The sequence below is a fragment of the Arctopsyche grandis genome, chromosome 12 (assembly GCF_051622035.1).
Source record: "Arctopsyche grandis isolate Sample6627 chromosome 12, ASM5162203v2, whole genome shotgun sequence".
Classification (NCBI taxonomy): Eukaryota; Metazoa; Arthropoda; class Insecta; order Trichoptera; family Hydropsychidae; genus Arctopsyche; species Arctopsyche grandis.
The window spans coordinates 21082982-21110528 of NC_135366.1; the positions used below are offsets into that span (position 1 = coordinate 21082982).

At 34.7% G+C, this 27547-nt stretch overlaps 1 protein-coding gene across 16 annotated transcripts in view; it reads right to left on the reverse strand.

Moving 5' to 3' along the window:
- The window catches only part of Rbp6 (RNA-binding protein 6), a 1062622-nt gene that overhangs the window by 32536 nt on the left and 1002539 nt on the right, over window positions 1-27547 (reverse strand). For all 16 annotated transcript variants that reach the window (XM_077443424.1, XM_077443421.1, XM_077443419.1 and 13 more), the window contains one exon: window positions 3985-4067. In XM_077443424.1, coding sequence (XP_077299550.1) covers window positions 3985-4067 — 83 coding nt within the window. The remainder of the gene's footprint in view (window positions 1-3984; window positions 4068-27547) is intronic.

Sequence of the window (27547 nt, forward strand, 5' to 3'; positions counted from 1 at the left end):
AGCAAAACGGCTACTATTCGTCGGCACGTTGGGATGCTGGGGGTTGGGGGGTGGTTGTGGGGGCTGAAAGGTTCGCTTAGATCGACCCGTGCTGGTGTGTGGGACGACTGAGGGTTCGTAAATATTAATAGCCGAGGCTTCATTATATTGGACGGGCGAAATGTTGACGAAGCGGGGTTTCCCCGACGAATTTTTGGAAATTCCGCAGAGAAGCCTCTCTCGTACCAAATTAGGGAATTATTTTAACGACCATGCTGAGAATTTTAGAAACAAACCTTCTTCTAAACGGAAAAACTCGTGAATTCAAGCATAGATTACCAAACATTGTATATAAATATACATATATGTACATATAAATGCTCCAGATGGCTATTATAAGTGCACCTAAGCTTATGGTAAGAACACACTCAAAAGGCATGTAGACTAGCTGTAATAAGCGTATCTTCATGCCATTCTTAATTCGTAATCAACGTTATTCAACACTGTCAAACCTTTGTCAATAAAAAGATAAATTATCACCGAAAACCATAAAAGGGATGAGTTTTGGAAAGGATGGTGACGGTACCAACTAGGCATACCAGTGCTTTTTTTGCATGTATAAAACTATCTAAAAAAACACACGAGTAGCATGTTCTATATGACTGTACCTTTATAGACTGTATTTTATATTGTAATGATTGTTGAAGATTTTATCAAAAGATCATTATGATTGTAGTATTTTTTGGCAAATTTGAGGACATCATTTATGTAGATAATAATAGTAGATACTAGAATTATAATAGCGTATAAATGTTTAAATTTCCTCAGTGAATAAATCAGAAATGTACATAGGTAAATCCGAATACATCCAAATAGCTATAGCTTCGACTTTTATTTTTTTCTGGTGTGTTTTTCCAGTTGATATTTCACCGTGTAGTTTTGAAATGGAATCGATATGTAGTTTGAAACAAAAGTTAAAACTCAAAACTTTTGTACATTGTATTGCTAAAGCATATGCTACATTATTTTGAAAAGTTATCAGCGTGTTCTGTAATTGCAATTGTACCAAATAATAAAATTGTCATAATTGTATTGCAAGGGTGAAATAAATATATTATATATGTAAGCAGGTTAAAATATACATATACAGATAGTAGTAAATGTGATGGTTTGTGACTTTTTGATTCAATTGAAATCTCGTATTATATTTAGTGTGTATACTGAGAGCTGAAAAGCAATCTATTCGTACATCTACTGTTACTAAGAATTTAAACAAGAACTACAAAGAAAACTAATACATTTTGTTTGAAGACTGAAACTTTTCTACTCTAAAGCTCAATAGCTGTGGTTTATTATACTTGAGCAGATTTTCGGCATTACGAACAAATGTTCCGGTTCATGTTGGCCAGTGTAAGCATCGTATAACGTTTACGAGAGCTTGCAAACCGAACGTTAAAACTTTCGCCAAACACACACTGCATATGTACACGAGTATACGTAAAACTCGAATTTTCCCGTGAAAAATTCTTCAAACCTTTTACATTGTATTTTAGACGGCTAGATTTCGAACGGATCGATGTGGCGTAATTTTTCACGGGCAAATAAGCGCCGCGTAAAATTCCGCGCACACGGACGCGAGAGATCCCCGCGCATTTAAGAAGAGGGAAAAAAATGAGAGAGAGCAGAAGGATTGGGAAGAGAAAAAATGGCGAAGACGCCGCCGAAGAAGACAAGCTTAAAAAATGGGCAAGAGATACGTGACGGAGATGGATGTACCGATTAACTGGGGAAAAAGGGGGCGGCAGCGAGACATATCAATACAGCGAAGCCCCGGGCTCGCGGCCATTCATCTCCAGGCTAGTGTTTCCCGTGGGGCTTGTTTACCTCTGAGAAAATGACAAAAGAGACTTTATCTCTTCCCTTTCTCTCTGCCGTGGTGCTCTGCTGTGGAACGGATTTTTCGATTTTTTACGAATATTTTATGCAAACGTGCCGAACTCGTCACGGGCTGTGAGATGAGACGTCGTGTTGCAATGCTGGAAAAGCGTCAACGTAGGAGGAAAATTCCTATCTGTATCAAAGTCAAATATATCCTTTTGCCATCATGGATAGAATTGTATCAATATAAAGTTCAACTCTCAACAAATAAAAGACAGTAAAAATTCTATATAAATACTTCAAATATAGTAAATTTGATTTGAATAAACAGCTGTACATTATATTACTTACATATCAAATTTCTGTGCGATTTTTGTATGGGTTTTAATTTTACATTTATGGATGAATGTATGGTTTATAATTAATTGTCTTATTAATATTTTTTTATTTTATTTAGATTGTTGACATTCAAATTACTTTTTATAAGTGACTAAAAGACACTTATAAAGTGTATTTATTTATGTATACAAGTATACACCCATTTTTTTACTAACACGACATATGTATACATATATACAGCAGCATAGCTCGGACGTTAAGCTTCTGCTTACCGTCAAGAAGGTGCCGGGTTCTATCCCTGAATGAAAATGAATTTTTCAGAGTATGCTGTTGGTCAGACCTGGATTTGTGACTCCAGGTTGATCGTTTCCTATCAGAGTTTGCCAATTTTCTCTGATTTCATTGTTGAAACGGTTCCCGGAAAAAAAATTGGCTAAAAATCCTTCCTACCTACTATGTCACCACTATTTGAAAAATTTGATTGATGTACAATAAAAATTTATGTACAATTCATAGATGTCTCGTTAATTTGCGAGTTTTTTCAGTGTCTCGCAATTCAACGACTTATAATAAAAATGCTGTATTTGTATTTGTAATTGGCCAGGAAGGCGCATTGGGATTTACCTGTAAGGCCTTCCTGGTATATATGTAAAATAAAATAAAATAAAAAAATATATATATTTATATGTAGCAATCATCAAACAAATTTGTTGCAGAATTTTTGAATAACAACTACATATGAGATGCGGTAAACTCAAATTTTTGAAGAAATAGGGCAATAGTCCATTTTTTGGAACCTTTTTCAATTAAATCAGATAAATTGGCAAAATATGAAAGGAAACGATTAATCTTGAGTCACATATCCAAGGCCTAGCTAGCAACGAAGCCCAGGGATAGAACTTGTGACCACACAATTGAAAGCATTACATGATTACCACTGATCTATATATGTTGCTGGTTGATTTAATGAGTAAGTTAAGTCCATAGAAAATTCTATTAAACTTGAACTATTCATTAAATATATCCTGCATATGTATGTATAATATATAGGATATAATTAATTCAGATTTTTTTTTAAATGAAAAGGTTTTTGAAAAACAGTTACAAGTATATGCATGTATTTTGATAAAAAATAAAATGTAGATTTTTTTGAGGGTAGTAATATTTTCGGCTAAATGAAAATGCCTTAGGTTATTCGAATGGCATTTAAAATTGTTATTCGTAATTGAATTTCTTGTTTATTCGATTCAACTAGAACGATACTGCCTTTCAATGTGGGTAGAGCCTTCGAGTGGAAGCCATCTGGAGCGAGTCGTACACGTGTCGCGGAGTGTGTGTGTGTGTGTGTGGTACAAATGTCATGAATATAAAAGGGACAAAACCGATATCATTGAGTATGAAACTTTGCATGTTCATATTAAATAAAATAAACAAAAATAAAGCTCGGTGGGTGGATGGGAGGATGAGGATGGATAGTAGGCTGAAACGTTTCCCATTCGGGATGTCTCTTTACATATTTTATGAAAAATTCATATCGCGCACAACTTGTACACTTCTTAAGGACCGAAAGAAAAACAATTCTATATTCGGCGCGTAGAGTCGCTCGCCGAGAAAGGAGGGAAAAAAGAAGAAAGGAAGAAAAAAATGCCCGCATATTTATTTGTCTGAGAGAAGGAGTGGAAGGAGAGAATATTCCGGAGAGGGACCAGCCGGTTAAGCGGTAACTCCCTTAAGTGTAAGCAATTTAATGTAAATACAAAGACGAGGGCAACGAAAGCCCGCACTCACCATTTTATTGTTTATTTCGTGGAAATGAATTTCACACACTTTATCTACGATGTCTTCGCTTTGAAATGTGACGAAGCCGAAACCTGAAACAAGCAGAAAAATACAAAAAATTAGAAAATTACCACAATATAATACACATTTTAACCATCAGCTTTAATATATGTACATATGAGCCGTTATATTTGAAAGTGCCGGAATTCCAACTTTCAGTTCTAAAACAATACTTCTGTTTGACTCAACTCACAAATTGTTATCACTCCTTTTAATTCGATATGTCCAGAATTTCGGAAAAGCAGTATAGACGTGTTAAAGGCTACCAGTATTTTTACTAGCCTCTTCTTATTATAAATTGTTAAACATTGAAAAAATTCCCGAAATGAAGAAAAATGGACTTACGCCGCTTAAAATATAACGGATCATATAATCATTGAAAGCACACTAAGTAATAATATCAAGATATTGAAGTACCAGATGTCAAACCGCAGCATTCGTGTAAAGTTCTATTGATTTTATCGATAGAAGTATTTGGATGATTAAATAAGCAAATTGTATTTTGAAATTCGGTCAAATTTGTCTTCAATATGATAGCTCAAACCTTTCATACAAGTATAATATAATATACATATATCTACTTGTCATATTAAAGGCTTTAGTATCCATGCACATACATTAAATAAACTATCATACATATCATGAAATTGACTGGTTTATTTGATCAGAATCTGTACTATTTTCTCAATTTAAATTGATATGGTAATATCATTGCAAACAAATACACAAACTACCTACTTACAAGAGTAAATCTCGTCTATTTTATTTTACGTAGTCGTCTATTTAATAATGTAATAATCTATTTGCACTACCTTTATAAAATTGTAATCAAAATGCACGCCTGTACGCCGTTAGTCCTTTAATATGATAATTTTTTGATTTTCCTTGAAACTTTTGACCTTTATAAAGTGTATCGAGTATATTTTTAAATTTCAGCACACTTTCATAGACGATACTATACATTTTGAGTGTGAGAGGTTCGGTTTATTAACGACGTCCGTTAATTGGATTCGGCGGAGGATCGCTTTCAATGCGAACCGGTGGAAACCGAGGGGTGGTTTAGGGGGGGGGATGTAATGAATATTTAACGTGAGAGCGCTATGGGTGTTCCGAATGTCTTTTGGCGACATTTTAGTCCTCGTGTTACATAGTTGGCTTGAACAGACGAGGGCCATAAAGGCCTCTCCTGAAAGGCTAACACCCACGCTAACTAAAACCAGGTGGCGACGCGTTCGAGGGGCGCTCGCACGTGCTGCGCCCATAACATTTTTCATCTAGCGGAAAAATACGACACGAACCGATATTGTTTTCGTAATCACGACCGGCAATAAGTCGATTTTATTCGGTTATTATTATGCCATCAGGACCCACCGGTGCGCTAAGGGTTATACACTGTCCGGCCGCCGCGTGTTATAAAGCACACGTCACACACGCCCACTCCTCTCGAACGACTCATAAAACACTACCCCGCACTCACACCTATCCACACTCGTCATCTTCACACACAGACTCCAATTGTATATAGACAACAGTAGGCGAATACTATGTAGAGTTCATTGAAATATTTGTATAAACGCAGATCTACGTAGTCCAAGCATATTAAAGATGCGAACACAAACGAAGCACACAGAAAAACAAAATAGTTGAAGAAAAATCGAACAAGAGTAAACTGCCACTTTCGGTTGACAGATGCTTGCCAAATTTTATATATAACTTATTATTTAGCTTGAACTTCTAGATATGAAATTTTAGTTCAATTAACCAAAAGGTTTCTGAGAAAATAATAAAGTCTTGCCACTATTGCCTCTTAAATAGGTCAATTTATTGCCTCTTAAATTTCATCCGTTTTTAGTATAATTTTGACATAATACTGTAGACCTAATGTAAATCAATATAGGCAAACTAATTATCATTGATAGTAGGCTTCATTATTGTTCTATTCAACGATGTAAGTTATGTTCTTATGTTAGAGATAGTCTTGGATGGATTTAAAGTGATATAAAAGTTACATATGTTTATATTAACGTATGCAGTTTTATAAACATTGAATTTGATAAATGAGTAAGAATTTTGGTAAGGCTTATATTAAATATTCAGCCACACAATTTCAGAATTAAATATAGTGTTTAATACTATTTAAATTTTATTCTAGGAGTTTTAATATACAAACATGTATATGTATGTATGTATATGAATGGTAGTTTTGTATATACATATGTATTTATGTATATAAAAAAATTATTTATTATGATAGTGAAACTGACAAATATTTCTCCCGTAATTAATTTTACATAGTGCATTGTTATTCATATTTAATTATAATTAAACAGTTGTTCATTTTGGTAACAAACAAAATTGTTCAGCCGCAGAATACAAATATTTATTTTATGTATGTAGTATGAATTCAAACTACATACATACATACAATGTATATGTAATGCGAATTCCAATTTCCGAAAGAAATTGATAACATTTCAATCTTTAACAGAATATAGAGGCGCACCCTTGCCACAAATGAAAAATATCGAGCAAAAAAAAAAGATTCGGTCCATATTAAATTTTTTATCAGAATCTAGGGGTGTACTATGAATGTAAATATACATATGTATACCTATGTACATATATATGTACATCGCCACACTAAACTATACTGCGGAGGACCAAAAGTTTGATGGGATGTCTATAAAAATATATATTTTATTAAGATTGTATCCTTTATATAGGGTGGCGAAATAATACAGTCCGACCGATATTGCATTTTTCATGTGCAAAAATTGCAGCCTGGGATGCTGTAAGCAACCTCGAGTGCAAATGGCGCTTATTATCGGTCATCAACAAGATCATTCAGTTCTTTTCTTATACGAAGGATTGTAAAATAGAACTAGTCGAATATAAATAGATCTGTTAAAACACCCAATTTCAATTCGGAGGATGAGGGTTTGGTGTGATTACAATAGGTGAAGCAGTAGCCCGACTGGTGTGATGGTCTGTAATCCCATTAGTGGTTCGTGCCGATGGACCGGCGGCAGGGATTTAGAGAGGGCTCCTTTGCCGATCCTTGTTCGGAGTTGTGGTCCCCCAGGACATTTGCATGCCAGACGATTTATCCACTTCTGATTCGACCCGACCGTTCCTTCCCCTGTCGATTCCAATTAAGACGATCGATTTTTGCCTCTAATATTTTTCCACTGTAATCTTATCTCCGAAGGGTGATATTTTTATACAATGCTAAAGACGAAAGGTGGGGGGATTGGGGGTGGGAGCTTTGTATCTTGTACAATGTCATTTTAGCCCGCTATTTGTCACACAAGTTGATGCTTATGAACCGCGAGTTTCTTTTGTGTGTCAATCAAGACATTGTTCTGTGCGCGGAAGCTCCGAGCGCAATGTATTGTTACGAAGAGACAAGTTTCATTGTGTACAAAAATAATTTTAATGAAAGGCTTAAAATATATTCAACGTAATATATTTCCTTTTCACTATGTAAAGATTGCACTAACAATATAAAACGGAATACTGAAGGAATAGATTAAAGTTTTCATTATTTTGTACGACAATGAAGTATGACTTAGCATGGTCAGAAGAGAAGTATATATTGTTCGAAGGAAAGAGAATTTATTGAATATTGAGTGGATGATATTATTAAAATAAATACTAATATTTAAGATAAATACTAATATTTATACATAAGAGTTCATTAATTCTAGCACAACAAAAGTTGGCAAATGCACGTACATATGTATGTAAAATATTATTTATTTAGTAATATGTATGTGATGCATACATTACGGTAGCAACTGACACGATCTATTCATACTATACAGCAGTACCTATGTACATGTCACCGAAATGTATCAAGCAGAACTAGTTTTCGTTAGCCAATGTAGAAATATCATAGTGGAGAGTGCACCCGTATTGACGAAAATGTTGCCTGTGCATATGAATGTTTTCAGAAACGTCATAACCAGCAGCGTTTGACTAGTGGTTAGCATATTATGCTTTCGAGCGGATTGGTCACGATTCGATACCCACTAGTAGCTGTTCGCCAGACATTGGTCTGTGACTCCAGGTCGATCGTTTTCTTTAAAAGTTTTACAATTTTTCTGATTTCCATTAAAACGTTTCCTATAAATTGGTATTTCTTTCTTGCAAATCTCAAGTTATTTGCCAAGTATTGAGATTTGCCAATTTCTATAATAAAAATTCTGCAAAAAATTCTTCATAGATGTCACTGTGGATGATGTTTGTATGAATTCGCACTGTATAAAAAATGCTAGTATTAATTGTATTGTATATTTATTAGTAAGCTCAAGGCGTACATGTTCTATTGAAATAAAATAAAATATTGTGACAATATTGAAACAACAATACGATGCAAGCAATATTGAACCGTATCGTCGCGCTGTGTGACGTATAAGTAAGCCAATTTAGTCCAAAACAAGCATGAATAAAGTAGCCTTTGCAGTGGTGGGTAATATAAACGGATTTCAATTAAGCAATCGCATATTTTGAAATCTCTTACCAATCGTGCGATTATACAGTCGTGCATAAAATGCATACAAATTATTTAATCTCATCGCCGGCAATAATATCTAGAGACATATTACGAATTCGTCGGCGACAGCACACCTACTTTTGATACGGTCTTATTAGTGTGTCTGGGAGTGGTTGGGGGAGAGGGTTGCCTCCCTCTCACAGGAAATGGGCGCGAGGCACCGTCTGGTGCGGAAATCAAGAATGAAATTGCAATGCTGGAAAGAAAGGACGACGAGAGAGGGACTCGTCCCTCCCGTCGAGATGTTTTCTGTCCGTTAATTTAGTTACAATTTAATTTTGCCGCGATTCCTGCGCGCTCCACGTTTATTACGTTCAGCCGAAAGACGCGCTTAATTATCGCACGAGCTGTATCCAGTTTACTTTTTACTTTGCATATTATTTGTGTACGCTGGAAATTCGCTGACTTTGTTCAATTCCGGCGAACTATCATTTCAACACTCTTCTTCAAAGATAACTTAAAGATGGAGACTTTAAATCGGAATAAATCAGATATTAATCTGAAGTACACGTATATTTATATTTGATTACATATGTACATCATAGCCAGCAGTGTAAAATAGTGGTTAGCATCTGTGGCCGTCACTGCAACGAAAGTGACTTTATCGAATGTCGAAAAACCAAGATTTTTCACGATTTTTATGACAATATGTGAAATAGTCCGTTTACCACGCATACATATGAAGAGCGGGTAGTATTTATTATCATACATACATATTTATTACCGTTTACTATGCGTATATTCTTTTCGATCTTTCGGCTTTCGACTTTCGAGGCAGTGACCCAGACCCGGTTAGCATATATGCTTTCGAAGAAAGTGGTCGCGGGTTCGAGTCCCACTGGGTGCTGCTGGCCAGACTTTGGTTTGTGACGCCAGGTTGATCGTTTCCTATCAGAGTTTACTAATTTATCTGATTTTCATTTGAAAGTTCCAACAAATAACCCATTTCTAGCAATTTTCGAGTTTTCAGCATCTTGAATTTCGCTGATTCGTATAAAAATGCTGCGAATTTGTCCGTAAATGTCTTGCCGATCTCGATTTTCTAAGCAGCTCGAAATTTGAAATAAAGAAAAAAAATTGCTCTGAAAGTCTAAGTTTAACAAAAATTTATCCACAGATGTCTTGATGCTTTGTTAAAATTATTCTAAAAAAAATCGATGTTTTTAATTAGCCAGGAAGGCGCATTGGTGTTTTCCTGTTAGGCCTTCCCGGTATAAACATATATTTCATTTTTAATTTATTATGTGCCATTACAGGAATCACCCCAAAGTGACATACATATATGGTTAGATTATTTTTGTACATAAGTACTAACAATTTTCAAACATATCACACAATATAATACAACAAAGACGTCTATGGACAATCAAAAAAATCTAATAAATCGAAAATTTGCGAGAAATACATTATGTAAGTAGCATTTTATAAGATTCAACAAATTGGAGCTGCCAATAACTCGAATTTTCAAGAAACTGAGGTGAAAGATACTGATTTATTGGATCCGTCACAACAATTAAGCTAGGAAATCGGAAAATTTTAATAGGAGACAGTTGATCTGTGTTTTAATAAACACAAGATTTCACCAGCAGCAAATTTGGCTGAGACTTGAATCCACAACCTCTCTACTGATATGCAATCGCTCTACCAGTGCAATACTACATATGTATATGCATGTCTATGAAATACTGGGAATCTACCAGGAATCTTTGTATAGTATTAAAAAATTGCACTATTTGTTATTATAAGAATTTTCGAGTACTTTCACAAAATTACTTTTGCTTGCTTTTTCAAGCGTTGTTGAAACGTTCAATGCTGAATATGTAATTATTTCAAGATTTTTCTTTTACAAAATAAACATTTCTAGCATTGATTTAAATACGTCTATGTAAAATATTTTTCTATTTATAAAATCTTATTCATTGCAATTGTAATTGAGTAAAAAGTAAGTAAATATTTCATACAAAGGGAATTATTTTAACTGAATTTATAAAATTTTTACTAAAGTGGGTATTTATATATGTATTATCATAAAATATATTTCACAAATGATAAAATTTGAGAAGTATAAAATTAGACGTCTTTGCAATATCCAGTCCTGATACGTATCCAGCAATCAAGAATTCCTTCGGGGCGCTGGTCAATATCGATTAACCCTATCGTCGATTTACCTATGTACGCACTAATAATACGATATAATAATACCCAGTCGGTTATTACGTTAGAAACTATTCAAAGAACCACCGATTACGACCGTTTGTTGTCGTCCGAATCGCTTTTCGCGCTACCCATTGTGTCGCCTAATCATGTATTGTGACTTTTATGATATACATAGGTAAGATCGTTGTTCCCCCGTGTGTTTATTTTGTGTAACTTTTTTCCTCCACTTGAACTAGTGTGTACATACCTTCCCGAACTTCGAGCTTTCCAATTATCCACGCACAATGGTGTTTCTGAAGCGATAAATGTGATCGTTAGTTTGGTGGTTGGTTCGCTACGATTATAGCTCGGTCGAAAAGACACTTTAGAGCCGATGTGCTTCTTTTATGTATGTAGATAACAAATATATTATCATACTCCAATTACATACAGAATACACTGGGGGAAATTTGATAAGGGATTTGAAATCCAAGAAGTCTTTGATTATACACGGTAAATGTTTGAAGTTTACATACATATATGTACATATATACAAATAGACCTGTACCCGTTCTGTCTGCTTCTGTAAAACTCTTTGATATAATAACCCTCCCATACTTTTATAAGCACTGTGATTCTCTTCTCATTGATCAGCAGCATGGTTGTAGACGGTCCACATCTATGGTTATAAATTTAGTCTCTTGAATTATATTGCAAAATTGCTGTATTTCGAAACACATGTTGATTTTGACGTGAAGTGGATTTCAAGAAGTCCTTTGACCTTGTTGATCACAAGATTTTGTTTGCAAAAATTAGGTTACCTGGGATTATCCAATATGTCTCCTAATGCATCAAGATTTCTGATTAATACTCTATTCATGTTGCCATTCCTCAAGGTTATAATCTAGGTCCCGGCTCTTCAATATATTTATAAATGGTATATTTAAGTTCATTAAGTACTCTTTGAAAAATATACGATGAATGGTTTTATTTTTACAGCAGATTTCTATTGAATTTCAGAAGTATGATTTATTCTCATTTCATATACCAGAAATATTCATAAAAATATTAAGTCACCAAAAATAGATTTTAAAATCAGCTATATTTCCTTCCATACATAATTCAAAAATATCACGGCCTTAGACATATCTTACGTAAAACTTTGCGTGTCTCGTATAAGATACAACAACATACGATACGTTTATTTAATAATTACAAATTGAAAGGCACTAAGTGTAACATGTATTTATGTATAAAGGTAAGAATTTAGTATCAAAAAATGACAATATACGACCAGTATGCACACACAATATAGGGCTTTTGCGCAATCTGACAGCAGTATTTCAATTATTGCAGCGACAGTTTGGTAAGCTGTTAAAGAGCGAGAGCCGAGCTTAATAATAGAGTGCCGGACTACGATATTCAACCCCCAACCCCCCTTTCTGCAACCCACCACCTGTCCGGTTGACAAATGTTCATCCTGGCGGGACCGGGTACCATCCGCACCTGAAATATCACACCCTCGACCCACGATTCAATAAAGTGTCCTCTGCCAATTTAATACACCCCCCGCTGCATCGGTTGCACCACACGTATTAACAGTAAAAATGAAACCTTTCGGGGCTACGATACGTGCTAGACATAAATCTCGAGTGCGCCGCACTGTAGGGGTCAATTCGATTTTGACGAAAATGCATTGTTCACTTTGTGCTCGAAATGCTTTCTGAGTTATGGTGCACGATCCCAATGAAAATGTTGAGAGTAGGTTTTTCGAATACGACTATATGTATAGTATATCTCAATCGAAAACAATATCGTTCAAAATTCATAAAATATATGGTAAAGATTCGTGAAATTTATGGTATTTATGCATGCTAGAATAGAACAGTGATTTTATTGATGTGTATGTATGATTTGTAAGTTATAGGTATTTTCAGAACTTATTTAGATAATTTGAATTGTAAATGTTTTATATACAATACTAAGCAGTCGAATTTTATGATATAATTTAGTATTGAAAAGTTAATAGTCAATCAAAAAACTATTTTTCATATTATAATACTATGGAAAGTAAGTTTTGATATATTGAAAAGGCTTCTTGAAATTTTTGATTAAAAACAATCGTTTTGAAAGGGTATTTAAAAATAATAATAAATAATTGTAGCGATTTTATTGAAAGGGAATTTAAATTTGTAACGAAACTGATGAAAAGTATATTGAAAATCTTAATTAAAATTCTCTGAATTCAATTGTTTTGATGAAGAAAATAATCTATTATCATTAAAAATTCATTAGAGGAAAATAATTCCTTTTATTTAAAATAATAACTTTAATAAAACTAAATAATGTATAAACTTTCCTATAATGATACATTGAAAAGCATTACCTTCAATGAAATGTTTTAATTTCTGCTTCAAGACTACAACAATATACAACCATTTAATGTTTCAGGTTCAATCCTGCCGACCCGGAAACTGGATAACGGTTCTTCTGTACCAATATATATACATATGTACATACATACATTACATGTACAGTTCGATACATTATACGTCGGGAACACGTATCGTAGCGTACGCTAAAGTATTGCTTTGTACTTAACCGGTGTGTATTATGGGAAAAGCTCTATATTCTCTGTGAAAAGCGAGAACGAACCGCCGTTTTTCTTTTCCTCGTTTTTTTTACCTCGGAAAAGCCGGTGCACACGTAGTAGTATCGGATTGAACTGCAAGCCTTCCCCTTCGACCCTACACACCCCCCCAGGTAGAGGTGATTGCAATTTATTATTTCAACTGTTGCCGGCTTCATACACACAGTACATATGTACATTGTCGATACAGTGAACCGCCATATCGATGGTATAATACAGTGTTTCCTAAAATTGTAAAGTTGAAAACATACATATGTATGTAGATTTTACCTCCAAATTTTGATAAATATATTTGTTGTTATCAAAAATAAAATTGTATAGATAGTTTTTTCAATTGTATAAGATATTCACATATAATTTAAATCTTTTTTTTACATATCACAGAGTGAATGTGTACTACAGTTTGTAGTGTATAGGAGAGACAATACTGAAAAATAGAGGTTACTTTTAGATTTATTTTTGATAAAAATTCCGTAAATATTTCTAATTTATTTTACACCATTATATAGTATATATGTTTGTAATTTTCCAGGATTTTTTCCGGGATCGAAACCGCAGCGGTGCACATCCGGTGCATCGGATGCGACGAATCATGCATATGCGGCGGCTGGCTGCTGCCGTTGCTGCCCGGTGCCGGATGATTTATTATGCCGGGGCTCATAATTGATGACGTCATTATCATTTATGATAATGACGTCATTATATCTCGGCGCCGACAGAGGCAGCCGAAGTCCCTGTGGACGATACGCATAATCATTTTAACCCATTAGGGACGATCTGGTGATCAAGCGACGACGAATTAATTCAATTGCTCAACGGACGGGTTCGAGTCTTGACATCTGTCAAATTTTGTTTGGGTGAAAAATGTTGTAATTAGTATTATTTTTCAATGTAGGCTTCAGTTTCATTTTGCATATATATATCTATGATCCTATACATACATATATTTGAAAATTAAAAGATGTAAAGCTAATCGACTTAAATTGTTAAGCATAATTTTACGTTAAACTGTTTGTTCGGAGAATGTTGGGGTATGCAAGTTAAGTCTTCTAAGCATCGTAACACGTTCAAAGGACATGACATTATTTATGATAAGGTTTCTCACCGAGGAAGTGACCTCACAGTGTGCAGCATCGCTGACCGGTCAGGTCAAATTGATCTGCAGTGCGTGAGAGGCCACAACGATCTGGAAGGGGGAGGATTCTAACCACCTGCTGGTGATCCTCATACATATGCATACCACCTGAATATTAATCCCGTGGGATTATTGTGTCGAGACGACAGGGGCAACAAGGACCACGTACCTGAATTACGTACCAGACGTGATTATCCATTATTATTATTATAAAACCTGAAACAATTCGTTTAATTGAGAACTAAACAATAACGCGCGGTCTGAGGAAAGATTTTCAGGTTTGTTTGAATGCTGGGTTGGCGGGAGGACTTTGAATGAAGACGCTGGAGGGATGGGGCTAACCCACCCCCGTGGTTGGCCACCGGAGGCTTCATTATCCTTGTCTGGCAGCGAGCCCTACATCTCGCCGAGGACGCGCTGTGCACACTTAAAGGAGCACGTTTTAAAGGACATCCCTCGTGCCTTCACCCCCTCATCCTTCGTCCTTAACAATTCTGATTCTTCTACCACTCTCGGTAATTACGCCACTTGTTTATAACGGACATCGTTTGCATACATTTAGTGATTTTTGGCTGATCTGTACTCGACAAACATTTCAACTCACTATATATTGGCGTTCAGTTTTAGAACAAAAATTTTTACATACAAGCTTAAAGCTTAAAGCAAAAATTTCACGTTCAGATTATAGCATGTGAATTTGGCTAATAGCCTATAAATAGACGACGCATAGATGTGAAACTTATGCAAAATGTTGCATAAAGCTTGTATACTCGACAAACATGAAACGGAGTATGACTAGAATAGCTGATATATGTAGTGGAGAGATTGAATTGTGGATAGAAGAATAGACTGAAAAGTGAAAAAAGTGAGTGTGTAAAAAGGATGCAAGAAGACCAAGAACCACAGCATAGCTCACTAGTAGAGCCAATATATACCAGCAGAGAGGTCATGGGTTCAAGTCCCGGTTGGAATCGAGTAATTATTCGACTCACATACGTTGCTGGGAAGATCTACATTATTAAAACACAGATCAACCGTATCCTGCAGGAGTTGCTATTAACGTAGTAAAACTGTTGTGACGGATCCAATAAATCAGCACCCTTTCCCCCCTCCCCTTTAGTTTTTGGAAAATATGCCACCGATATACGTGCATGATTTAGGGTAGTCTGACATGGCACTATGGCATGTGTGAAAAAAATGTTTTGAACAATAAAAACTATCTTAATAAGGATAGTAAGGGATGTAATTTGAAGTGTTTAATTCTTGTAGGAGTACTGTTGGCTAAACAAAAGCATTGCCCAAAGATAGGGAGTTTCTTAGCTCGGTCTACATAGATTAGCCTAATAAAATGTTTATTGTTAGACATTAATATGTATGTATGTACGTATGTATATATATATATATATATATATATATATATATATATATATATATATATATATATATATATATATTTATATATATAAAGTAGTCTGCGTTTGTAGTATGATGGGTTGTCGGACAGGGGTTGGGGTTGGTTGGGGTTGTATATGAGTGGTGCCCGTCCCGCGACATTTTGTCAAGTGAAATTTCTCCCCGTCTATCTACCTTCAGGGCGACAGCTAAAGTACCGTGGAGCCCTCTCACCGTTTTGATGTATGCAGCTAGACAAGAACATTGCCACACAAAGGTTTAAAATAAACCGTACCGTTGTCGTATTAAATTTGATGGAAGTATCAAGCAATTTTCCAAAACCGCTGACGTCAAATTTGCTTCATGACATACTCACGACGATTGGAATAGCTGAAAAGCACTCTCGAAATAATACGGTGATGTGTGTGTATATTTTTGCAATGAAAATTTTAAATGAGGCAAGAAATTTATAGAAAACTAAAAATATACCGTATAAAGTACGAAGTTCTACAACGAGTTCATATGAATTTAAATTGAGATAATGCTTTAATCAACACTTTTAAGTGGAAAGAGAAATTTGCACGAATTTTTCTATAATTCCTTATACTATAAAATAAGGTATACATAATATAAATGGAGGCAAAGTGTACGCAATCAATTAAATTGAACATTGAACTTAATAGGGCTGGACACCAGCGCCTTGTCCATACAAACGTATTACACTTCTCCCTTCCTCAATTATAGCACTAGAGAAATTATTTTTTAATATGCTATGGATATCCACCATTGGGATGCATCTATCGTTTTATTTTTTTGATTAGTTATTTTTTATATCTATAAAATCGCCTCTTTTTTACATCCACGAAAAGAGTCCAGCGTGCTTATTTAACGGTCGATTTAAAAAAAAATACGCACATACATAGTTGCACAGAAAATATCTTTCTCATACCGATGATGAAATTTTTTTAAAAATTGGTCCAGTTTTGGAGGAGAAAATAGGAGAATACGAAACCTCGATTTTGTCGAATTAAAATACGTATTATTTGGTCGAAGCGCAACTGTCGCATTCACTCAATATATATATTGATATATATTGTCGCATTCACTCATATATATATATCAAAGAAAGGAGCGGCAACAAAATTAAGGTTTCGGGTGTACAGCCCTCTTAATTTACATCAATTACATTGAAGGACAAAAGATCAGTTTGTATAATTTGTAAAAATTATGTACAAAATCTAAATCCATAGATGTCTCAATGAATTCATTCTTTAAAATAATTAATTAATTAATTGTTATTTCGTGTTATTCATAATTCTAGAAATACAGTGATTAATGTAATAATAAAATTGCTGCATTGTTTGTAATTAATTGTCCAGGAAGGCGCATTGGGGTCTTCCTGTCAAGCCTTCCTGGTATTATACGTTTGGGTTTTGACAATATTAACTGTAAGATTCAATTGAATATGTAATATATCTACGTACGTTTTCATGAATGGACACGTATGTACATATATGAAAAATTCAATTTTAATTCAATATCAAAGAGATCGATATAGCACAAAGTAAATAAAAAGCATTGATACGATTCAATATCGCCACCAGATACGTGATCAACGAATAAAACACACGTCGACGATACGAAAATATTCTATGGCAGTGTCGGTGGTATCGTTTTTGAATTGTCAATATTTTATCCGGTCGAAATCGCACCACACCATTCAAATTCCATACGCGACTGCAGCTATATTCCATTATTGGCCGAGTGAGCGGATTGACAGCGAGCCATGCGGTGGGTGGGTGGGGTGGTTCAGACGGGTAGATGTCACGTGATCAATTGTCAGAGGCCTCTGAAAAGCCGTCCATGGCGGAAGTTTTCCATATGTCTTTTCATATCTGCTCTGTCAATATTGGAGTTGAGTAATTTTTTGCCGGGGCTGCGCGCGGCTCGGCGCCGTCATGAATATGCGGCCGGGATAAATAATAAATCCCACTTCAATGGGGAGACCGCGGTTGGGGTTGAGTGGGTGGAAAGGGGGTGTTGTATGGTGCTGTCCCGGGAGTCGTCTCCTCATCCTCCCCACTCCTTCCAGTCGCCGGTGGACGAGGACTGCATCCTAGTCGCGCAAACAAATATTCAGAGATTCCTTGATAAACCTGGACGGTGCTCTTGAATAGTACTGAAAATTTGCATTTACTTTTTGCTGCATACATTTCGTATTACATATAAAAATGTCGATTTTGCAAATTGGCTCAAAAGTTTTTATCAGTTTATAGTGACATTCCTGCTCGCCGAAAATTGTGATCTGGTTTTGAACCACTTTCACTCTTCGGATCGCTTTGATATCTTACCGACATACGGGCGTTAGCTAACATTGAAGTAAGTTAATGAATCCGACATGAAGCTAAAGGGGTTTAATCATTAACTCATCAAAAATTACATTGGAATCTTGTATCAAATTGAAACGATGACAACTGGCTATTCAAACACGTCTATAGACAGCTGGCTATTCTAGAAGAATAGAAATATGAGAAGAATAGTGAGAATAAATTGAGAAGAATAGAGAAAATTGAAAAGATTGAGAAGAGTTGAGAGTAATAGAAAAAATTGAGAAGAATAAAAATATTTAACAAATGAAATTAAAGAATATCAAATTAATGTAAAGAATTTCGCGAATTGAGAATTGGAAATTTACAGCATTGTGGCATTTATTAGTTTTAGGGCATTTATTTATATTTCAGGAAGAATCTAATACGCCACAATGGCTTACATAAGAAAACAAGAGAAAAAAAATAATACGTAGAATAAAAAATAAATAAAAAGCAAATGCAGATAAATATGTCTGAATTTTCATAAATAATTTTTCATTAATTCATAGAACTAGATTAGATTGATGATGCGTATATACGTATGTAAATATGTGAGTATATCAGAAAAGATCATTGTCGACAAATTTCATTCTAGGAACCGCATGTATAATATATCCCACAAATGTCACTATAGTAACGAAAATTCAAGGCATAAGAAACAGTGACAGTTGACATTGACATCGTCAATTGTGAGAGGCAAAAATTTGTCACAATTTTAGGTATATTTCATTTAAATTAACTATAAATACATTTATGTATGTATATACGTAATTTGATGTAAATCTTTCAGACGTCTGGTATACTGAGGAAATAAGCGATGTAAAATTCAGCTAATTCTATTAAGGCTTTGTTTCAGCGATGCATTAGAAGGATGCATCAAACCCGTAACAAAGTCACGAGACTCGCATAGTGGAAAGTTTATTGCATTATCTATGTATGTTGTCGGGTAGGAGATGTTAATTATTCATATAAGGAAACCAGCGAGGACTTTCACAGACCGCTAGATTATGTTGCGATCTCCGACAGAATTACGTGGGGTAGGCGATTAGTGAGCTCAGATAAGGCTCTGGTGCAGGTTGCACCACCACCCACCACCCAACCACCCACCCACCCTGGAGCTCGAACCGTGCAAACGCCAGCTATCTTTGGCAACAATGTGGTCGTAAACGTTTTAGGGCGCTTTCATATTTTCAACAGCGCGATGTTCGCTGAAAGCTAACAAAGTTTCAATTGTTCAAAGCTCACTTTATGGTTGTTTTCGAAATGTTAACTTGCACTACATAAACGCGACGAAAATTCTAAATGCGTGCATTTTTATAATAAGATATTTGCTCACAGAGATATTTAGTATATAAAATGGACTGTATACTTTGAAACACTTAAAGTACATAAATAAGCGAAAAAGACAAATCAAACAAGAGAATTGTATGATAGAATAAATGTTTTTGTATTTGTTTACTGCTATTTTATGGAAGACAACGTAGAATTTAGTATAAGTGGAAGAAAACAATTCAAAGCCAACATTTACTTGAAACACTTGTCAACTAATTGACTTGTCAACTTGACACAAAACTAGTGTGTCTATGATATGCATATGGCCTGGAGCATAAAATATGTACTAGAAATAATAGGATATTTTTATGGGATGGGCTTTTACTATGGGAATTGAGTTTTGATGACGCAAGGAGCGTAAAAACAAGGCGAGGGAAAACTTGAAGACTTGATACTCTTTCGTGTCGTATCGTAACCGGACTCTAGATTAGTGGGATACATCCCGGATATGTAAATTCGAGGATGGTGTACGGGTTCGAATCTGTTTGTAAACAAGTTCGATATTTTGTTTCCATACACGCCCCAGGGGAAATCTTCGTCGAGGGTGTGGTGTCCCGTGTTGACATTGAAACCACCAACATTTGAATCGTTATTACCTATTGAGATACGCACTGGGTAGTTATTTGTAAGAAAATAAAATAATTTAACCTCTATTCCTCAAAAGGGGGTGGCAACACTAGTCGGAGCTTGAATTTTGGAATTAGATTCGTGACAGTTAAATACGTTTCATTTACTTGATGTAATTAAAATTTCAATGTCGTATTTTGATTTATTTAGATTTTGTATTTGGAATAATGAAATATTGTAAAAGTTCGATCTCAAGTTGATAAATATTATATAATCGAAATTTTACCGTAAATATTTATTGAAAACATATTATGTTTCTGAAACATCAGATGAATTTGAAAATAAACATATATTTACATATGTACGTATGGACATATGTACGTACCATGTACATACCATGACAGGAATCATCCCAAGGCGACACTAGCTATTTTTTAAACATAACGGGGCATAAAATACAATAGAGAAATCTATGGAAAATCAACAAATATTTTGATACACATCAAATTTGCGAGAAATATATAATATAATGTTTTATAATATTCAACAAACTCGAGATGACAATAATACAAATTTGTGAGAAATCAATGGGGCGATTTTGTACTGTATTATTGGGCGTACTGATTTATTGGATCCGCATGAGGATTATAGCATGAGACAGTCGATCTTTGTTTAATAAGCATAAGATTTTGGCAGCAGCGTATTTGGCTGGGATTTGAACCCACGACCATTCTACCAGTGCACTATACTGTGGCTATATGCCATAATTTGTAATGTTATACTACAACAGTACCATAGGTAAGTGTTGAATAAAAAAATATAGTCCCGGTTTAAATGATAGTCTTAGAGAAATTTCTTTATATGAATCAAAAATGGTACGTATACTACATGATTACCGTAAATAATTAATGTAATTAAATGTATTACTTAAAACTTTTTGTCGCGGAAGGTTGATATGATATAAAGGCGACCCAATGTTTTAACGCAGCGAATTTAAATCTCGATCGGCATTCAAACCTCGCCAAATGGTAAAGTTTCAAAGCGATCGGAAGAATGTAGGAAATTGACGAAGTGAAACTAATAAAAACCTTCTGAAATGGCTTAGGGACATGAATTTCATGAATCATTTTTGGACATCATAATATTGCCGACATCAAAGTAGAGCAAAACCAGTACATTCTGCACACGACTCGATTAGTGAACGCGAGATTGCGAAATTGCATCAGACCGTTACTTACAACAAACCGGACGCGAAATATATGTACATACATACGTTAATAAACGATTTGAGTAATCATCCTCATTTATCTGCGTAGATTCATCTAAGTACATGCATACATTTTGCGCTGCGTTTAATTCGATTCGCTGATAGTACCGCCTTTCATATGATGTAGATTGTAGAGCCACAGCTCTAGCCCAGATGTTAGACATTTTAACAGCTTTTATACGGCGAAATTCAGCAGTGTTGTACGGTTCGACAGTGTCGAGCACACGTTGCCAACAATAAACCGTATCAAGCAGGGAAGCTTTTTACGAGTGTCCGTACCCGTTGAACGCTGGCGCAAATTTATCTCGCACACGAGCCGGGCTTTCGTTTTACGGAGCTTTCGCTATCGGGCCCCGGTTTTATTTATAGTTACGATATTAAGTGGTAGCTGGTGGTATCAGCTCATTAATCTGGAAGTGGTCGGTGCGAGTAATGAGGCTCAAGGTGGTTCCCGGCCGATAAGGGCCGCGACTCATTATCATCATTATGAAGCGTTCGCTTTTATTTGCTTTGAAAAGCCCCTTTTGAGTTTCCCCGGGAACTATACGTATATTCAAAAGAAACACTGACGAAAAACCGACCGGTCGTTTTCCTCCTTTCTTTTCTTTCGCGATCCGCGCACTTGTATATAAAGGTATGTATATTTTTCACCTTTTTTCTTTTTTACCCGCGATTTCGCTTTAGTTATCCGACAAGGGTCGCACGAGTACAAAACCTCGATATATGTAATTGAGCGCCGATACTATTCAAAAGTGTTTAACGAGTGTGTATAGTTGGAACTTTTTGTACTTGAATGGCCTCGTTTACAGTGTAGTGGGTATGTTTAAACTCAAATTTCTTAAAATTGTATGTATTTATTTAATTTAAATTAATCATGCACACTCAGACATACAGATTTCTCCAAATTTCTCCAAAGTGTGGTATACATATTAAGAATTATTAATTATATATACAGGTATACACCCATTTATTTACATTAAACACGACACTTATGGTCATATATTGTACAGAAGTATTGTAACTATTATACAAGGCAAATAAAAATATCGACTTAACATTAAACATCAATCCACAGAGATATTAATGGACAAATTTGAAGTATTTATACACATCAGCGAAATCGAAATGTTGAAACACTCAAAATTTTGCGAGAAAATGGGTAAAGGTTGTCAATTTGTTGGGACTGTTTCAATGAAAATCAGGTAAATTGGCAAATTCTGATAGGAAACGATCGACCTGGAGTCACAAACCAAGGTATGGCCAGCAGCAACTGGTGCAATTGAACCCTTGACTACTTTGTTCGAAAGCATTATATGCCAACCACTCGTATATGCTGCTGGTTGAGTAGTAGTTTTGGGTACTAGACCAGTCCATGTACATATATTCAATATCAATAATATAAGAGTGTAACGGGCAAAAATATCCAAATGTCAAAAATTACTCATGTGTGTTGTTTCTATTAGTCAAAACTATATGACAAATCAATTAATATTTCAATTCAAATATTTAAAATATTGAATATGTACATCTATTATGAAAATCTTTTCATTTAATGTAAAATTTGCTAACAAAATTAAAGTATATGGAATAATTGCGTTTAAGAACACTACTTAAAATTTTTTGAAGATGTTTATATTAAATAATATATTAATTAATGAAAAATGTATATGAGAAAGTATAAAAGCTTCTTTTTTTACTGCTGTTTAAAACAATCAGCAGTTCAATTGGCCGTTCATTTTTATCTATGTACATATATAGTACACTATTACCATTAAATTTTCAGGAAATTTACTGAACATTTATTAAAAAAAATTGACCATTCAATTAAAACGTTGAAACAACACTGTGAAAATTGAACATTGTCTCAAGTGAACAAGTTAGATAATTCACAGGATGGATATATTAATTTTATTTTTTTCCAATTGAAGTTCTTTCTTATACTTTTTAGTTGTTTACTATGTATTTATATATCAATAATTACATAAACGTGAAACTTATGTAAATGAAAACAAGTTTTTAATATTATAGTATCGTTAAATATAGAGACATAATAAGCTAGTTAGTAAACATAAGTTCATATGAATTTGATAATAATATTTTTATAAGTTTATGATATGTACCATTAATTTCTACACGTGTTCTGTATAAAATAAATCAACATTGATAGGTTTAGAAAACATCGTCGATAAATCTCATTTCTCGTTCGACATATTTTACAATGATTGCAGACCGAGACGGACACACGTGCGAGAGCGAGATAGAAGGGACAAGAATTAAATATAAATGGAAAGAAATATCGAAGGCATCACATTGGAAACGAAATACAAAAAGAGAACGCGAAAACCCTTCGGTTCGTTTCGGTCGGAGCTTTTGATTTTGCGGACGGACACGCACTGGCGCGCAGCACCGAAAGCTCGCCCGAAATAAAACATAAAATATAGAAAAAAAAAAGAAAAGACAGCGGGAAAAGCTCCGAAAAGTTATCCGCCAATAATTGAGCGGTGTTTTTCTTCGGTTGGTTTGAAATATCTAAGAATAATAACGGGGAATGATTTGTTAGGCGGTCGTACCGCCCCTCGGGGCGCATACGCCGCCCTTCCCGCCCAACTCCTCCTAGCCAGATAAGAGCCCTTTCCTTCGGGGGTGGCGAATTTTCCCGCCTTTCCCGCCCCCACCCTCGGAACTTAACTAAACGGTCTGCATTTTTTCCGACAGCGATACTCTTTTACGAGTTAACTTTCGCGCGATGATAACGGGAGCTTACGGTTCGGTTTTCGCCCTCGATATTCGCTTTCGTATCTTTCGATATTCGATGGGTCTATTTCGACGAGTCTTACTGTAAGTATATATAGGGGCATAAAACGAGATTGAATTTCTTGTAATTAATATACGAACAAAACGGCTCGAGAGTGATGTTACACAATCAAATGTTAGATCGTAAAAGATAGTACTATTAAGAGATACAAAACAGTTTTGCATACATAGAAATGTAAATATGCATCATTAAAAGCACAAATAAATTATAAACTCATTAAATTAAATAGAAATAACAAACATACATATATAATAAGTAAATATGTTACAAGTTTTAAGACAACTATTGATGGCGTTAAAAACTTTTCTAATTAGTAAAATTAATTTACTACATTAAATTATTTTAAGTGAGCATTTTACATCTACATATTTGTACAGTATATAATTAACTAAAGACGTTGATAATTAAAACAGTACATTTAAAATGACATTTTTATAATATCTAAGCTAAGGTACATATAGTACGTACAGAAACGAATCTGAAATACATATTTGAAAAATACATATATACTTCTATAATGTTCGAAAAAGAATATATAGAATCTTTTAGTGTGCTTTATTACTTAATTCTTACTAATATTTTGCACTAAAAAGTTTGAAGAGCCCGGTCTAAACTAAAATAAGCTCTAATGTAACCATTAAATAAATAATGAAATATTCTAGTAAATATGTAAAAATATACTCGATTTATTTATCAATATATATGTGTATAAAGGCTTATATTTTTATTTAAAAATACATACGATTCATTAATAATGGTGAAAAACAAAACGAATTGAAAAGCAATTGGTTTGACTGTTAATTTTAATGAAGAAGTTCATCGTACTATTTTCAACAAAATTCCAATCATATCATGATTACAAATTTCACACTCAATCTTCAATTGAAAGTTGAACTCAAAATGAAATAATTGAAAAGAAAAAAATTTGCATCGCTAATTGCATTCGAATCGGAAATTCTGTACAGATTTCGAGCTAACACTATAACGCTACACCCGAAGCACCTCATTTTTTCAACATTCATTTAATTTAAGCATCGAATTGCATTAGTCGACGACGAGTAGCACCAGTCAGTGCAATCCAGAGAGAGCATTTCGGATCGATACGCCATCAATTAAAAAGCCTGCAGAGTGCATTCGAGTGCGCCCAAGTGCCGAAACGTGCGAAACGTCGATTCTTCGCGAGGGTTAATTGCACTCGGCGCGAGAGAGTCGGCGTGACAATTCAACCGACTGGGTCAAAGCTTTCGAACCTTAAATATGTATACCCCTATCTATAAGTATGCATCTATCATCGTATAGGGGTCGGATAGTCGAACTGGCCGTTTTAATTGCGTATCGCCCCGTATAATCCGGATGATGCAGCGATTCATCGACTAGTGCTGGTTGAAACAATCGGCTGATGCACCCGACCGTGTTCCATTTTATTTTGATCTAATTTACGGCATTGCAGTCGGCGATAATTGCATTCGATGGGATAATCCGGATAATTAGCTCACGTGTGTGTGTGCACCTGCCGAGTGCACTTTTGAAGCTTTTTGTGCAACGCTCTTTGGCGCGCACTATTATGCGCATATGTATCGGATTGATCTTTAATTCTATTGTCAGCGAATGGAATCCCATCTGTGGTACATTAAAAAGCTTTTAAAATAAACTGTATCGACGATTGTCAACGTTGAAAATTCAATATATTAAATTATAAGGCTTGAACTCGCAAAGAGAATTATTTGTATGGGGAAAACCAGTGTAATGAAAATTCAATGATGCACATTTAGTATTGATATTTTAAATCAAAATCAAATATAAATTTATATGAAGCTATAATTTTTTTTAAATCATTGTCTTTATAAATACATACATTAAATCAATACATGTATACAACAATATATATATAAACATTCAATCAATTTTAATATTATTTTGCACACGCCAGAAATGATCTAATAGTCTGATGTTTCAAGCACTAAAAAAAACCTTTGGCACATTTCAAATGTTATGACGATCGCATTGCCTCAATTTATTCGAATGAATTATTCGCAATAGCTCACACACATTATATGTACATATATGTATATGCAGTCGAATGCAATTTAGAGTTTTCAACTGACACCGAATGGAAAACAGTGAAAATATTTCCATTGCAAACACATTGACCGGGTATCGGGTGCCGGCTCTTCATTAGTTTTGTTAGTGAGAGCCAACGTTTTATTCCACCGGTTATAGCGAACACACCGTACGCTTGGGGAGGGAGGGGGTGGAATTGTAGGGGATCGTTTAATGATTTTCAAAACCATTTGGACCGATCAATGTGCGCAGTTTAAGCGTAGAACGTCAACCCTCGACTGCTCGAAATCCGTACGCACAATGCCCCATTACGGCCAACGAGCCGAAATTTGAATACACTACATATTTTTCGAACCATTTCATTTGGTTACATTGACTTTTAATCAGATTTATGGGTAACTAGTTGTAACAGCTACAGCTTCGAGAGTAACTTTTTCAAAGTATCCATATTCTATTATAGATTAAATCAAAATCTATTTATGTACCACGTGATCATAACCAATCAGCTTATGGGAAATTAAAATCAATTCAAATGCTTCAGAGTGCCATAAAATATTTCATGATAAGCAATTTAACAGTTGACAGTTGACTATAAGACGCATCGTAAGTAAGCGTAGTTTATTTAAACTATTAAACAAAAAATAAACCTCGATAACGTGATCAATTCTGAGTTCGAATCAGTCAAAACTTGAAGCTTGAATTTTCATATGATCACAAAATTTAATATATTGTTACTACGTATATACATAAATAAATAAATGTGAGTGAAAAAATTACATTAACCACTGTTTATATTAGTTGGGAAGGGGCGGCAAAAAGCTGCGTTTAGATAGATAGCTGTCTTCACTTCGATCTGACACAAGATTTCGATGTAATTTTTAATGAGTTACTTAATGATTAAACTTCTCTAGCTTCATGTTGGAGACGTTAGCTTACTTCAATGTTAGCTAGCACCCGTAAGTCGGTATGTTGATTCTATGTAAGTTTTAGTTTGATAAGATTAGCGGTGCTTGGACTATTTCCAAAATGCACAGATTTTTTTAAATTAAAAATTATCAAAATTACTAGATACAAGTCAGTCAAAAACTCAAGGTAGAATTCACTCCTGATGACAAAATTTCAACTATTGGTATTACATACTGTTATATATTTCGCATATCTCCCTAGTTCCTATACTCTAATTTCAACCTTCATTTGTGAGAAAAACAAAACTATAAAAATATAAAAACAGGA